Source organism: Pararge aegeria, chromosome 14, assembly GCF_905163445.1.
Source record: "Pararge aegeria chromosome 14, ilParAegt1.1, whole genome shotgun sequence".
Classification (NCBI taxonomy): domain Eukaryota; kingdom Metazoa; phylum Arthropoda; class Insecta; order Lepidoptera; family Nymphalidae; genus Pararge; species Pararge aegeria.
This window is the reverse complement of record NC_053193.1, coordinates 7,082,675-7,100,208: the sequence shown is the minus strand read 5'-3', so window position 1 is coordinate 7,100,208 and position 17,534 is coordinate 7,082,675. Positions and strand designations below refer to the sequence as shown.

Here is a 17,534-nt window from a genome sequence, read left to right as displayed (position 1 = left end):
ACATCTCTAAATGAAATTGACAATTCCCAAAATAGCGCTGTTCTTTTCACAATGTTCCCTGTAGAGAAGGATAACACTAGTTTTAGATCTGTCAATTTAGTACCATTTAGAGATTCGTGTTTAAAAGAATTGGCATTAGGTAAAATAATATACTACGAAAGTAGTTTCCGTTTTGAGTTGCCGCCTGTTAAATCATGATTTAATATTAACTAATATACCTATGTGTTCCCATTCACTGAAGAATTCATGTTTCACTGATATGTTACCATACAAGTCTGTGGTAAATAGCAGCTCTCGGACGTTCGGATATCTTCTTTATGATTGATGATTATATATGTTAATTGAATTATAAATTAATCATATTATTTCAACTTAAATATTTTGTCAGATTGTGTTGAGTTATCATCCAGTGTAATTTGCGTCAGATTATATCCAAATTTAAACCAGCAAATTATGTGTGCAATGATACTATTCCTAGTAACAAAATTAATTTTATAACAAACGCTTTATTGAGCAGAAATCAAATACCGTATTTAGTGTTTTTAATGTATTGATAAACTTCAATTTTGCCTTGTAAAAAACTTAAACTGAATCAACAGAGGAAATACATTGTGCTTTGTCTTTCTACACAGTTTGTTTTCACAGAACAAAAAATCCTTTTTACAATGGAAATTACTATTTATGATCTTTTGGATGATCTTCACTTGGTTTAATCTTCATTTATAGTTAATGTGTAATTTTATTTTTCCGTGTTAAAAGTATTCCTATAGGTTTAGTTAATTATAGATTAAGAGATAATTTGTGAGTTGACGGTGGCAGTTTTAACTGTCTCGTCCTATTAGACCAGACTCGACTTGAATGAGTTCTAGTCACATTAGACTAATGAGAGTCAGCGCAGACCGAGAGGCATCATACGTTAGCATGCTTGACCACGTTTTCACGTCTAGACAGACTTTCATTAGAACTGCACGCCAGCTCCAAAGTTATAGTTTTGGTGCCGTTGGCGTAACTGTATCGAAATTGCAAACCAACTTAAATTTACAGGTACTAATTAACCTTAAAGCTAAATATGCGTGCCTTTAATAAAATAATAATAATAAAATGTGTAACAAACTCATATATACTCTTATTTTTCTTAATATTTATCCTTAATGAATCACGTTTTGATTTAATAATATCACCGTCTGACTTCTGATCTTCAATTAAAAAAGTAATTTCCAAGGATTTGAGTGTATTTTAATTGAATAAGATTATTACAATTTTCTAATTTTTTTACTTTTTATCACGTCTACACAATAAATAGACGTGCTAACGTCTATTTATTGTGTAAAAGATGGGCTTTTTCAAATAAATGTTTAAAATGTTTCTGTTTAAAAATGTTTTTATTTCTAGTATTTATTATGTATGGGAAGGCATGCTCGCTCAGTCAGTGTTGACCCCAAAGAGTAAATAAGTTTTCAAACGAAAGCGTTTGTAAAACTATAACTGAGAAGGAACAGTGAAAAAATTGTTGAAAAGTATTTAAATCTACAAAAATCGCCCACTTAAAATTAAAGTTACTTACTTTTCTTGCATAACAGATATACCATTGATGGATTGTAGAATATCATTCGATGTGTCTCTATAGTATAAGCAAATGATTTTGCAGTTAAATGAATTAAAGAATTTCAATGGTCTATGTAAACTTCGATAAATATAATCGTATTATAAGTCTCAAAGTTGGATTATTTGACGTTCCGAGAACGTTACAAAATATTTCAGGAACAAAAAAAAATGCTTAAAAAAATAAAAAAATAATCTTAATGTAAAATAATCTTGCCTGTAATCTAAAATTCAATCGTAAGGTAGGGGTATTATTTTGAAACCCGCTACTGTTTTATTCAAATAACTAATAACGGTTTTTTTCTTAAATATATATAAACAGATTTTCATCGATCCTCCCAGCCAACCCGCCATGATAAAATATGACTTTTTTTAAGTTTGAAGACGTAATTTTTTTTTCGTTAACGTGTATATATCTTTTATTGATTTAAGGTAGATTGTAAACCCGACTGAACTCACTTTAGCTTAATGTGATATTTAATATTTATGAAACGTATTTAAATGTAGTTAGTTTTTACGACTTAATTCCTCATAGAACCTAAACATGTAGTCCCGCTTGATGATAATATGTATAGAAATTGTTATAAGTTTTATTGTTTAATGGTCTAGTTTTTCAAGTTATATTTTGAATATTGAACTCTTAATGTGATGTATGGTGTTATTAGGGTGTATTCAGATAAGCCACCGAGTGTCACATGAAAAGAGTTCGCTCAGAGGGACTTTTATGATTTATTAAATTGATTGTTAGTATGTCACAAGGGAATCTGAAAAAAAAAATTGTATTAATAAAAATAAACATAAAATGAAAATATGTTTTAAAGGTACTAGTATATTTTTATTATTTTATTAATTGATAGGTATAACTCAGAATATAATTACAAAATAAGCAAATATGCAGTGTCACAGACCTATGGGATGACGGTGTAAGACCGCATTCAAAAGTTTCTTTTCATGATTTTACAACCAAGCGCACTAATAGTCGTTTCACATCAAAAACTAAAATCTCGTACCAACTGGGCTAATTTTGTATGAACTCTATACTGTCACGCGTGCGTATTGTACGCAGAACTGACGCGCGGCACCTTTCGGCTAGTGTGAACATACCCTCAATGTCACTTACAAACTTAAATGCTATATTTGTATAAGAAGGCAGACAGAAATCGAAGAGATGCTGTATGCCACCCCTTGTTCTGTTGTCTTACCAACTAACAAGATTTTCTTTCAAGAAAATAAGTTATGTTTGACTTGCATCCTTTTAATTTTTTTTATTTAGGCCCTCTTGACTGTCTAGCAAATTGTTATAAGTTTTATTTTATTTTATTTATTAAGGCCCAAACAGTATACTTAATACTTAAAATTAGTACAAAGAAAATAACACATACACCAATTAAGTAGCCGCTAATAAATCTAACGAAATACATTAAAATTGACAGCAAACTTATAACATAATTATGAAACTTTAGAATATGTATAAAACACATATTATTGACAGATAATGTAAATAAGGGAATACCCTTATTAACAATATTGGATGGATATTGTTAATAATATTATTATTGATATGATAATCTTTTAACTTTACTTTTTTTATAAGTTTTGTTATAAGTTTTTAATAAGTTCGGTTACAGTTCTAAGTTAATATTTTAATTTATTTGTTATATATTATTAAGTTTTAATATTTGACTACTTTTAGTCTTTAAAATACCACCAGCATGATTCTAAATACATTAATTTTCAAGTACCTACTACCTATTTGTATACTATTTGTAGACAATTAAATTATTTTTATATAATATATAAAAATAATTTAATTGTCTATTTATATAATTCAGAAATTATACAGCTGTACTCGCGTGTGTTATTGTCTTTGTACGCTAAACTAGATTCAACCTGGTCCGGAGTTATGACTCATCCGCGAAAAAAACTGAAGAAATTTGTTGACGCGGAGTGTAAACCTGACGCTTCATAATGGCGTGAAGCGAATATGTGACAAAATTTTTGTGCGATACTAGTCTAACATATTCCGACTTAACACACTGGTAGTAAATACTGAATTTTTTTAAATTTATTAAACCATTCAGATAGCTTAAAATATGTCTATTGTAAGAAAATACGATATAAATAATATTAAATTATATAAAGGTATTTTAAAGTAATGTCTGCAAGCATTAAGGATAAAGCATCATTTTCTTGTATAGGGTAATGACAAAAAGATTTTATGTGCTAATGTGTAAACTGTAAAGTAAAAAAAAAATCGTCTCTAGTAAGAATACATGAATTTGCGCATTGATGTGGTGTACATTTACAAATAAAGTTATTTATCCATTCACATAGATTTAAAAATGGTTAAGAACCCTTTTTACTTTTTTGCGTAGGTATCTACTTTTATTATATTTGTGTTTAAAATATAACGTTCAACTGTAATTAATGTCAAGACTCTAAGACTGCTTTTTTAAACGTTAGGACAATTTGCTAGTTTCAAGACACCTCTTTGTTTTGCATTTATTAATATTTTAGTCATTCATTTCCAAGCCTATATTATATACGTATATATTTATGTATATTACGTCATAATTAGTAATAGATATATATATTACATATTTACTTTAAAAATCGTTAAATAATAATCTTTTGTTAATTTATAATCAATAAAAGGTAAATATATCTATATGTATAGTACTAATTTATTGCGTGTTAATTTCAAGTCGTAGTTGAGTTTCTTAATATGAATGAATGCAATTTTAGTATCTCAAACACACTCTCATTGTTGCTTTCCTACACAGAATTAAAAACATACAGAAACCGTGTACACGACTAATATTGAAGCATCAAAAACCGCTCCACTTAAGATTGGTTTCTCGAACAAACGGTTAGTCGCTTCATACCATTTAGCAGTTGCCAGTAATTATTTTACCTCGAATGTTCTAAGCGTTCACCATAAAATGGAAAAATTCCGCGGGTTTTTTGACACAATGCACAGCATACAGAATGCATAGCAGAATGAGGATTCTGTATGTTCTAAATTCAATGCTTCTCAACTTACATAGCCAAAATGGCAGCAATCAATTGAAGATTAAACATATAGACAACAGCCTTTTCAGTGATAAAAATAGATCAGTGACTTTGGAACTGACTCAAACTGAGTTTGACTCGCTATGTTGGCATTATTGTTGTTGTCGCCAACATTTGGAATAGATGCGTTCTTAAATTAAAATACTTTTGATCATTGATCTCTATTATTTCAACTGGACGCATTGCTATCACGTAGTTTTTGTCTCTAATGGACGTCATTATGGCGCTGAAATTTCATAAAAGGTACAGTCACTCCGGTGCAGTGTGCTACTAATAGACGTCAGTGTTAAAAATGAATAAATGCAAAAAAAACACATTATGCATGTTAAAAGTATGAAAAAAATTTATTGAAAATAGTGTTAAAATGCAAAAAAACAAACTAAAGGCAATGTTTCAAATAATTTACCACAATAATACCGCATAACTTTTGTGTGTAAGACATAAACTACGGTAATATTTTAATTGCATAGCAAATAGTTCGTTCGATACTTGGTGAAATAAGAGCCTCTTTGCGAGCAAATGTATTTAAAATCAAATTATGTATTGGGAAAATATGTTAAAATATGAATTAGAATATTTAGAAAATATTCGCACTAGGACTAGGTAGGTATATGGAAAAAGCGGGCCCTTTATTAATTTCGACTAAGTATTTGGTACGAGTAAAAACAACTGGTATATTTTTTAGATTGGATTTCTTTCAACAAACGAGATAAATTTCTTTTGGCACTGTTTGATTGACATGCTAAAGGAAATAAATAAAATTTCCTAGAAAAATATGAGAAATAAGCCATTTGACCATGTATTCACATAGTTTTTTCAATGTGTAATCTATGATATAATATGCATTATAGATATTAAATGCATTCTACATTTTACCGTCATAATTCCTATAGTTCTTGTATAATGTATTTTATCTCAATGTAATACATGTCACATAAATGTCTATGAATTCTATAGAAATATATAACAATAATAATTTAAAATGGTATCCTCCTTTTATTTGCTACTTCCCTTTTCAGACTAATATAATTATTTTTAAATATTTTAAAAGGCACTAAACTTAGTACACTAACTTTAGTATGGTGATAAATGAGATGTGCCGCTGACATGCATGATTTATCATTTAATCGTAATTTATAAAAAATAAAATGTATATATTGCTTCCTTGGAAAAACAGTGTGGCCAAAGAAATTGCTGATCACGTGGCAATGGCACGAAGGCCGCACCTTAGATTGAGATTGCGTCCGTATAAAGTTTGAAATGGTAGGTAGATTTACTAGAATATTTTCGAGGCAAACCGTAATTTAATGTATAGTTAATCATTTTATTCTTACACGTGACAATAATAGGACACTAATACTAACGTTCGTGTGGAACAACTCTAATTTACTATTAAGTAATTAATTCAGAGTGTGAGATTTTTCATTATATTCGATCGCGTGATGCAATTTCTATTGTTTAATCGCAAAAGCGCCATCTAGTTATAATTCTGGGAAACAGTGTTGTCACTAGATGGCGCTCTTTCTTTCCGTCTTTAGTTAAATTTCACGCGATCGAATAGATAGAATATCTCTCAATAGGCACTCAGTATGTGAGAATTTTCTAAACAGCCGAATACCTAACATTTTATGGCGACCCAGGGACGCTGAGATCCCTATGGATCACGTCTCTTGTAAAATGCTAATTCATGTAGGTATGTTTATATACATGTACCGGTCCTTTATTCCTACACATTGCTTTTTGTAATATGGCATGTCCTTTCATTACGTTATATTATAAAGTATGTTTTAAAAAAAGACAAAAACGTCAAAAAAGTGTGGCTAAATATATAAAAACCTATTATAGAATTTATATTTTTGTATGCATTTTTTAATTATTTTTTAATATTGTTGAACAATATTTTATCTAAAGCGTAACAAAAAAGTTTTGAGAGATTATAATACAGGTAAGAAAATATGGTTATGGCTTTGTTAATGATTTAATGAAATTAAAAAAAAAATCTTTTTTAATAATAATTTATTGATCACAACTAGAATAAATATCCATTCCAGCAACGAAAACTACTTAACTAAATACTTATTAATTACCTAATGTACAACAATACAATGTACCATAGAACAAAATAATGTGTAAATAAATGTATATTTTAATTAAATAATTTTGCTTCCAAACATTTGGCCTTTTATATCGGCTCAGATAATTTTGAGTATAGTTCCTATTCGAGTTACGCGTAACGACTATCACATTTACATCAGACAACTATCTCTATTCCACTTTTAGTGATAAAATTTTATTCAATATTTCAGAAACTGTTTATAACACTCAAGCTGTTAGATTTATAATAGAGATATAGCATTACTACGAAATTAATGAGCAAAAGTGTGTACATAGAAAAGTCAACATCAAATTCTTAGACTAGACAACTGACTCTATTCCAATTTTAACATTTACTTTGATATTTCATAAGAAGTGTATACATATAATAGGTCACATTTAGATAGGACAAATAACTACCATTTTCAGTGATAACATTATATTCGGTATTTCAAAACTGTTAATAACACTCAATCTGTTTGATTTATAATAGAGTTATAGCATTATTACGAAATTAATAAGCAAATGAAGTGTATACATAAAAATAAGACATGAGATTCTTACGCTAGAAAACTGACTCTATTCCACTTTTAACATTTACTTTGATATATATATATATATATATATATATATATATATGTCACATTTAGATAGAACCACTAACTCTATTCCACTTTTAAGTGCTAACATTTACTTTTATATTTCAGAAGTGGTTATAAGTAAACACTCTTAGTAAAACATAAAATATACTTCATTTGGATCATACCACTAACTCCTGTCCTCTTTTAGTTATGACATTTTCTTTTACATTTCAGAACACGTTATTATATATAAACAGAATAGCTAATATAGAGTATTAGTATGGCATTAATTAACAAAATAAGTGTGTACAAATAATAGTAATAATTTTTTTTCGTTTACGAGCTAATATTTAAAAAGTTATATTGACACGTTAATATCATTATGTTGTTGAGCGGTTTAAGACACTAATATAACATTTCAAATAAACAGAACTATAGCCGGAGTTACTTTTAGTAGTTTCATATTTTTTTCCGTAGCACATGACGTCTTCGGACAAAATTAGGCATTTTCTATTTCATAGAACATTATGCTATTTTCATTTCCCCGATAAAAAATAATATAATATCAAGGCTTTTTAACAATTTATTTTCAAAGTGATGACTTCAAAAATTGTTCTAATTGAATAATTTGGGTAATTCCGTTTTTCACTATGATGACCATGAAACGTGAGTTCGAGTGAAACGCTATGGATCAAAACGAGAATCTTGTCCGATGACGTCATGTCCCATAGATACAAAATACACTTACCTTATTCTAATTATTCTGTGTAACTTTTTTTATACTAATTATTCTGTGGCGCAGACGGCGTGGGTTCGTCGAGCAGCGACTCGAGCTCTTTGACGTCGGTGACGGGTAGTGAGCACGCGTACCGACGACACACGTACGCCGTGGGAACGTCTCCAGTGCCACGAATGCGGCTTAGTACTGGAATAATTACGTATTTTGGGTAAACTTAGGCGCCTATCGTAGCAGAAATATTATCAAGTCGTTTTTATATTAGGCCGATAGACTTTTTCGATGTTACTTATAAAAGTAACTTGTATTTTTAAGATAAGCATACAACTTGTGCATTGTGGTAACGGCATATCGGAAGAAAACCACCCAGGTTTGTTAATATATGCTAACCGAGAATTCATTCTAGGTACGTTATCTACAGAGTGCGTACGTTGGACGTTGTACTTTGTTCCAGTATATGTTATTGAAAAAGTTTTCTTTTAAAATGTTATGTTTAAACTGTACCTGCACAGGCTAAACTTTACACTGTTTAAAAAGTTCAGCTTCGGAATATTCACTATGGTTATTGTGAAGGATAAGTTTTAAAATTCTTTTTTGCAGCTCTGATCATGCCTTTAGACAAGCAGTGGACTGTTATAGGCTATTGATGATGATGCACGCCAGTTTTGCCAGTGATGCCAGGGGTTTACACCATTACGTTTCTCAATGTTACAATTTCTAGCTTAGTTCTATATATTTCTAGATTAGTGCATAATCTGGTTTTTTTGTTTTTGAAACGTGGCTGCAGTAGCGGTAAAAATATCAGCCGGTTTCAATAATTTAGCCCGTAATACATGACCGGGATCTACTGCTGGTGTATGGTTGGGATTTTACATTTTCTTCTTGCGCCTCTGAATCTCTGCGACTCGTATCTTGTCGTGTTGTGGGATCTCCATCGAGTAAAGACGGTCCCAACTCACAGGTCACTTAGACCCATGCCCGAGTGCCATAGGTGAGTCATGCTACTCTATTCGCTTGTGCTCACGTCAACCGATGAACCCAAGTCTTTTATATTAAGTTGCGAATGATGAATTAATGATTCTGTATGATTCTCTTGTTCTTATATGAAAATCTAAAATTAAAGAGGGCATTGGTGCGTTGATTTCTCAAATGATTTAACGAACATTGTCGATCTAACTTATAAAGATGGAAGTGCTGGCGATCTGGAATATTTTGCAGTCCGTTTTATTTTCAGATTCGGTCCATCAAGGGCAATGGAGAGAGCTACGCTTGGAGTATTGCTACGTGATCAAATCAAGAATGAATGACCAAATCTTGTACGTACGTCTACAGATCAGCTATTGTGATGCAAGCCAAGAACAAATGAACAACTAGTTAAAAATGTTTAAGTAAAACACACTAAGCACACTATGGTATCAACTAGAGTGAACTCACGTATGTCAGACATACCAACTGGTGAATCTGCCGCTGGGTCGGCCACTGCCAGTACCCGACCGGGTAATAGACGCGAGCGGACGACTCGCACTAGTTCTAATGTGCGAGGGTCCGTGCAGCCACCTGCGATCAACACCTGTAAGAAATAGCAAAGCTACATGGCTAGCATCGGCAGAAGACAATTTTCTCCCCGGAGAAACGATGAAAAAATATTGGATAGATGCATAAATATATCGGAACATATCGGAAATCCATGACATATTATGAAATAATATATACCATAATTTTTGATATATTATGAAATAATATATCAAAAATAATGGTATATTCTCCCACAGCTTTATAAACTCTCAGAGCACTAGAAATAATATCCAAATAATATATGTATAATAAACCGTTTTTTTGTACAATAAACCATTTAATGTTCCCGTGCTTAAGCAGGTGGACGCGTTAATTATATCCCTTGTCAGGGGATATAATCGGGGGATATAATTTTTATCTCCCGCCCGTGCTAGCCCTGCTGGATGACTTATGGAAATTACCTACATAAGTCCTACAGAGAAAAGTAACTTATTTTAGCGAAAGTTTACATTCGTCGCTGTCCGCCGTTCAACCGCAATTTTTTACAAAGAGCTTGAAATTAACTGAACCATTGATTATCTATTTCTTTTTTGGACCGGCAATTAGTATATATTCTAATTGTATGTCCATGTCCGTTTGTTTGTTACCTATGTTCGGCTCAACCACTTCACCGATCTCGATGATATTATAGCTTGCATATTAGAGATATGATGTTCTTTTTTGATCCTTAATAGGAAAGGATAAAGTTCCCGGGGGATTTAAAAAGAGCCTTTGCAGATTGCATAATCATAGCAAACCCGATCTTAGGAACTGTTGCATGACATCTTACATGATGATAGCTGACATCTTAGAGTTGTCACTTGCGTGATTTGAAAAAATATATATTGAGAGTTCAACAGGTGCTAAAGAGAAAATTCCGCTTGCTGATTTTAATTTTTTATGAGTGTGTAAATTACAGAATCTCTAAGCTAGAAGAAATACTTAATCCAAAACTAAGAAATATCAACCTGTGTATAATCGAATATATAATTAAAGGTGGACATAATTTCTCGTAACCCAGTGTCTTTTGGCAAAGGACATCCGCAGTTCTCCGGAAGTCTCCGGAAAGACGTGTAAATTGAAAGCTTTGTAGGTCAGGGGAAATTCGTAGATACAGGAGCACCTGGCAGTTTGCTGGTAAGATGGATATCCTTACCTGTGTAGGAGTATCATTGTAGAACATAAGCGCGGACATCATTTCCGGTAACGCAGTAGGGTTGTCCATCAGTCTCTTGGCGAAGACCATCAGTATTTTCTTCGCCATTTCCCTCTCCTGGTCCCCACCTTCGGGCACCGCGCTCTTGTCGGCGTATGTCGCTAATCGTTGTAAATTGTGGCATGATACACTGTTGCCTGATGGCTCCGCACCATCTTGATCTTTAAAGGTAAAGAGGATGCTAATTGAGAAACACCTCTACGATTCAACATCATCGACATAGGCCTAGTTAACGTGAAGAACGCAGATAATAAAGTTGGGGTTCAGATGTATTAGAAGTAAGTACTGGGATTGACAGCTTTGTTTTCTCTCCTAGTAAAAGGGAGAGGACCTTTGTATTATCTCTAAGATTGTACGATTTTAAAAGATCGTTTGTTGGCTTAACCTTGCACCCATCACAAAACAACCAGAGCCGATTAAGATTAACATTCTGTTATTTAAAATCTTATTTCAAGACCTTGCCACTACATTAAAAATATAGCACTATATACGTAAATACTTATAATATACTAGCGGAAACCAGCGCCATCTTTCGGGCTAATTTGTGAATCTAAACCATCCAGGGTGCCACCCAAACGTATACCAAAAAATTAATTCAAATCGGTCCAGCCATCAAGGAGGAATTCAGTGAAATTCACAAGAAATATATATATAAAGATAAATAAACACCCAGCCACTGAAAACATTCATGTTTATAACACATTTTCCATTTGAATCCAATCGGCCTTAGACTCTTATCTTTTAGACTCGGACGGCAGGGTCATCGCCCACTTCATCAATCGGCAATCGTTATCAAATAATCTTTGGCAAGTAGAGCATAGATTGAATGGAACAGAAAGAGTTTGGCCAAAAACAGCAGTATTTACCTTCTTTCAACCTCAAAATAACAGATCGGTCGTCAGTAGAACAGGTATAATATCCTCCTTTGTCTGCATCCCAGAAGAGTTCATTTTGTATCATTTGCAATTCCCGAGCCCAGTTCAGCCAGGTGAGATCAAGTGAAGCTTCGTATAAGTCCAGTAAACCTTTTATCAAGAATGCATAGTCATCTAGAAATCCTTCAATTGGTTGGTTACTGAAACAAAAGTATTTTCACACCAATCAAAGTCGAAGACAAAGTCAAAAATATCTTTATTAACATACATAATTACACGGTGATGGCGATAACCATATTCGTAAACTTAAAACTAAAGCTACGAGGGTTCCAAACGCGTCCTGGCCTAAGAAGCCCACAACAAACTAAGCCGGGTGTTTTTTTTTGTTACCACCATCTTACACTGTCATTTAAAATTATTAGAAGAGCAACCTGGTTAGAGCAATTCCCACCTAAGCTTTTTTATCGATTACGTAGTCCTTTATACTATAATAGGACTTTTAATACAAACTTTGAACTTTTTAAAAGACATGTTCACTATACGACCTACCATCTAATCGCTCGACAATGCCTTATTACATAGCCTTGTATTAAAGGGTCAAGTATGACAATACATTATATTGGCTTAGCGGGTAAGAACAATGTTGTACCTACTAGAGTCCCTAGGGGCTTTTATGATTTTAATAAGGAACATCGCGCAAGCGTATCTTAATAAAATATGTTCATTCTAATATTGCTATCTCGCTCTAACTTTAGCCCATCAATATCATCTGGTGATAAGTGATGATGCAGTCTTAGGTGGAAGCGAGTAAACCTGTCAGGGAGACTGGCAGTTATATTAAACCCATAGCCCTAATCGCTTTCAACACTATATCGTACCGGAACGCTAAATCGCTTAGCGGCACGTCAGTGTCGGTAGTGTTGGTAACTAGCCACGGAAGAAGCCTCCCACTAGACAAAATTTATTTGAATGTGTATCTATGCAAAAACTTCCTATTTTCGCTAGCTCTGTCTCTTACGCTATTGGTAGCCACTAACAGATCGCTATAAAGGATACGGCTGCCAAATTGCATATAGTGTCCTTTTTTTTTACTTTCTGTGGTATACAAAAGAAATGTGTATTTATTCATTCATACTTACGTTTGAGCAATATTTCCGTCTTTATCTCTGTAGCAAGAATGAAGGAGCGTTTTCGTATTGGGATCAAATAAGTAATCTTTAACAAACTTAGCTGTTTTGATAGCATCTTCTACAAAACTCTTTTCGCCTAAACCCTGACCAGCTTGTGCTAAACCAGCTATTGCAAGACCATTCCAAGAACATAGCATTTTGCTATCCAAATGTGGACGAGGCCTTTTCGATCGCGCCTCGTATAAAACATCAATACATTCATCAATAACTTGGTTGAATTGCTCAAGGGTAATACCAAACTTGGACATGGTTTCTTCTTTACTCCCATAGATAATAAGAACGTTCTGATCAGTCAGTTCGCCGTGAGGATCACTTTCAGGTGCGATATTGCCACTAACTGCGACGTTGAAATAATCGCAAAATATTTCGAAGGAGGAAAGCGACCCAAGCTTTTTATCCCCCAAAAGCGATTTTAGTTCATTATACTCCCAAATGCAGAATGCCCCTTCTTTTTTGTGAGCAGCACCGTGAAATGGATAAGAATCTGCATCCTCAGCACTATAATAGCCCCCCAATTCGTGTCTCAGGTCTCTGTTTATGTATTTAACTATGTCCCTTACGACATCAGCGAAAAATACGTCTTTCGTTGCAAGATAGGCATCGGTGTACGCAACTATCAACTGAGCTTGGTCGTAAAGCATTTTCTCGAAATGCGGTACGTGCCAATCGTTGTCAACTGAATAACGAGCGAATCCACTGGACACGTGATCGTGAATACCACCTTTCGCAATTTTGGTTAGAGTATGCAGGCACATGTCTAAACACTTTTTCCCTTCGGGATCATGTTTGTCCCGTGCATAGAAGTGGAAGAGAAAGTTGAATATAGAAGCCTGTGGAAATTTTGGCGCTTTCCCGAAACCGCCAAACTGTGGTTCAAATGTTGCCACGTAATGACGTACGCACTTTGTCCAGGCTGCTTCTCCTGGTACCGAAGTTGCTGTGGCATCTTGTATTCTTGATATGTTTTGTAAGGCGTCCAGAATATTGCCACTAGCTTCTATAAACTGGGCACGATTTTCCCGCCACTTTCTTGCTAAAGTAAGCAAGATGCTTTTAAAACCGGGACGCCCCCATTTATCTTCAGGTGGGAAGTATGTCCCACCAGTAACGGGGCGCAACTCAGGTGTGAGGAAGACAGACATTGGCCAGCCGCCTCCGCCTGTGGTTGCCATGACGAAAAGCATATAAACTCGGTCTAGGTCAGGACGCTCTTCTCTGTCAAGTTTTATGTTAACATAGTGTTCATTCATGATTTTAGCCACATCTTCATTCTCAAAAGACTCTTTTTCCATGACGTGGCACCAATGGCATGTTGAATATCCAACTGATAAAAATATTAACTTATTTTCTTTTTTAGCCTTGTCAATTGCTTCTTGGCACCATGGATACCAGTCTACAGGATTATGGGCATGTTGTAGTAAATAAGGTGACTTTTCTTTTGCCAATCTATTAGTGTGTTTGGGTTTAACTACTTGATTTGTTTCCGTGTTGCCTGTAGCCATCTTTATTATATTGTCACTGAAACTTCTCGTAAGAAGCGGTGGTGGACTGAGATCATATGAAGAAAATCTAGAACACAAATTGATATTTATTAGGCCCTAGAATAGCCCAACAAAAATGAAAGTATCACATAGCATGAAAAGAGAGAGGTTAAGTCAAAAGTTTTGTGACATAATGTATTAAAAGTAATAAAACCCTATTTCTACCATAGCCAAAATATTAGGTACTCTATCTTCTGTCATTTTTATAATTTTTCAGTCATAAATAATATATGAGAGCATGTTCAAAGCCCTTGCAAAACCAGATGACTAAAGGTCTTTGATATTACCTACTGGTTTACTAATTTTCAAACAAGCCATGAAATAAAGCCATTTGATGTTTTATTTTAGTTTTCATTACATTACTCATATTTCAGCACCTGGATATTTTAAAGATATCTATCAAAAGCACTATAAAATTGAGTAGAGGATGTGGGTGCTTGATCATCTAGGTCGGATCTATTTTTTTTTCTAGATAAATCAAACAGGCTTTCTATATCATGGGAAACAAAAGTAAAAGACCATACATTAAAAAGTAATGAAGATTACAACCTACAAAATGAACTTCCCAAAATGACTATGTTGCCAGTTAATATGCAGGTTACACAACAAGGCAGGTCAGCCAGTATGATTGAAGTAGTTATGCTAAAATATTCTGAACCTATTTAAATTGCATAAGATATGACATTATCAATCATACGAATATGTTATTTTTAATGAATTTGTAAGCAATAAAGTTTATCTTTTACATGTACATTATAGAGATAACTAAGCGATATAGCCACCTTTTGTATCATACTTTTTCAGTTTCATCTTTTCCTGTCCTGTACAAATACAGTGTATATATAAATATCTCTCTTCAATCCCAGACCTGGGCTTAGTCCAAAAATTAAGAAATTTTAGTGTTGTAATTTATTAATAGCCCCTTATAGTTAAATATGTAAAAATCTAGGATTTTTTCATGTATGTTACTTAATAATGATGAGTTGTCAACTTAGTTATATTTGATAGAGTCCAGTTAAGCAAAACTTTGATGAATTTCAATCTTGTTTTGCCAAAATATGATAAGCCAACGTTGGCTAACGGAATATCCCTAGTAAAAACCTATACTTACATACTAAGATTGTTTACTTGCTATATGAAAATGTGTATAATTAATCACAACAAGGTCACAATGTCCAAAGTATCGATTTAATACTCTATTAATATCTTTGTCACTTTCATGAATTTAATGTACTAAGTTTGCATAACCCAGTAAACGATATTACTTTACATTTCTAGTAATACCTACTTTAAATACCCAGACTTACCGTTTACTGCCTCCTAAATCTCGATGTACGCAGACTGGGATGGAAAATGCAGAATCTTTAGCCGTGTTTTGATTAATATTTATATTTTTCAATCTACTGTCACCCGTCGAAAGACGTCGCAACAAAAGTACAGCGCGGCCTGTAGGCATAATAATCAGATGCAAAATAAATGAATTAACGCCACTTTAAACATGAATTTCCTTGCCCTGCACACTTTAATTTGAAAGTTGTCGAGGTATCCCCGAAAAAAGAAAATATTTATGTAATTTGACAGTGACATTCACAGATTGTCACTCCAAACATCAACATTCAAACCTTTTTTTTAAATAAGAAAGCAACGAGTTCTTACTAAACGGCAAGTCTTTATTTTTCTTTTCTTTTATTTCAACATTGCTTGATAGATTTCAGCCCTAAATACTCGTTAAGTAGAACTACAAGTGTACCTTCTCACAGTTTATGCTTAATGCCAATATCTAAGTAAAAATGACACCGTAAAAATATAATTATCGTTAGATTACAATCTTTTATTCTGTCTCAAGATTGTAAACTTGATCGATAACTGAACTTTATAAACCAATTTTGTACATTTTTCAGTCCTTCAAACATCTTGGCTTGATTAATGACCAAGGTTAGTTTAGGATTACGGTGGTATAAACCTAAAATTAGGTATGAACCTATACCTAAAGCTTTTTTACGTTAAGCAAGCTTATGTAAATTGAAGGTAGAACAATCATCTACATTATATTGTGCATGTAAATAGTATTAATTATTGAAAATGTCCATGACTCGACTACGTGTTCAAATAAATTATAAATGATATAATTATTATTATAAATCACCTCATATACACTTAATTTAAATTCCTAATCTTATTTTAAAATTAACTTTATTTCAATGTTTGGTGGCATTGCTCTAATTTTTTTGTAGGAGCTGTTACGGAGAAGCATGGCATTAACAGAGAGATATTCATGGAACCGTAATAACTGCGTTACGTACGTGTGTGGTAACAGTATGCAAGGATCCTACCTCATTAATTATTTCAATGCACTCACGAGGCCCTTAGGGGAATTGTGCCACGCATGCGCCAGAATCTGGACGCCATTCTCACTTTCAATGCAACACGACGTGTTTTGACGTATTCTTTAATGCTCGCCGCAACCCTAAGCTTAATGAGGTCTTGACACGAAATGTCGTTTTATAATTTTTTGGAAATGCAGTACAGTGTGAATTTACCCTTATGATAGTGATTGAAGGAGTAGTTAACGGTAAGTGGTAAATTTATTACAATTTCCCTTAATAATAGGTTATAGTTGTGTTTTGAAATGTAAACAAATATAATCTTTGCGTTATCTTTCATAATATTTATTTTTATCAACATTTGAGAATTTTAAGTTCTATTGCCACCGGTATCTACATATTCCCTTCGCTTTCATCGAGTTTTATACGATACAGATAAGAAACTCAATTTGTAGAGGTTAACTTGCCTAATTTGAATTACCTAGACCGGAAACGTTCTCAGCGAGTAAGTTAATTAGGACTTATACATTTCAAAAGGGAGTAGCTGTAGTTTTAACTCTATACTGACATATTACTTAATAAATATAAGGAGAAATCTATAATTTTATATAAAAAAATTATAACTTTTTTATTTTTCAATTTATTAAATATAGTTTACCCCAGTAGATACTTACATATTTCACGTAGGTGCCTTATAATATGAATTTTGTCTCACCTCTTGGTACTTAATTATGCTCGGCAATTAATGA

The 17,534-nt window shown here is 33.1% G+C and overlaps 1 protein-coding gene across 2 annotated transcripts; it reads right to left on the bottom strand.

Annotated features, from left to right (window-relative positions):
* Positions 1-6,673: 6,673 nt before the first annotated feature.
* LOC120629245 (spermatogenesis-associated protein 20) lies at positions 6,674-16,009 on the bottom strand. 2 transcript variants are annotated; one of them, XM_039898117.1, is made up of 6 exons: positions 15,769-16,009; positions 12,870-14,489; positions 11,722-11,930; positions 10,796-11,016; positions 9,520-9,655; positions 6,674-8,274 (listed from the first exon to the last, which is right to left on the bottom strand). In XM_039898117.1, the coding sequence occupies exons 1-6, from the start codon at positions 15,915-15,917 to the stop codon at positions 8,132-8,134; spliced, it is 2,478 nt and encodes an 825-aa protein (XP_039754051.1). In that variant the 5' UTR covers positions 15,918-16,009; the 3' UTR covers positions 6,674-8,131. The 2 variants fall into 2 exon arrangements, with proteins under 2 accessions (XP_039754051.1, XP_039754052.1); XM_039898118.1 differs by having other exon boundaries at positions 9,535-9,655.
* Positions 16,010-17,534: the final 1,525 nt, after the last annotated feature.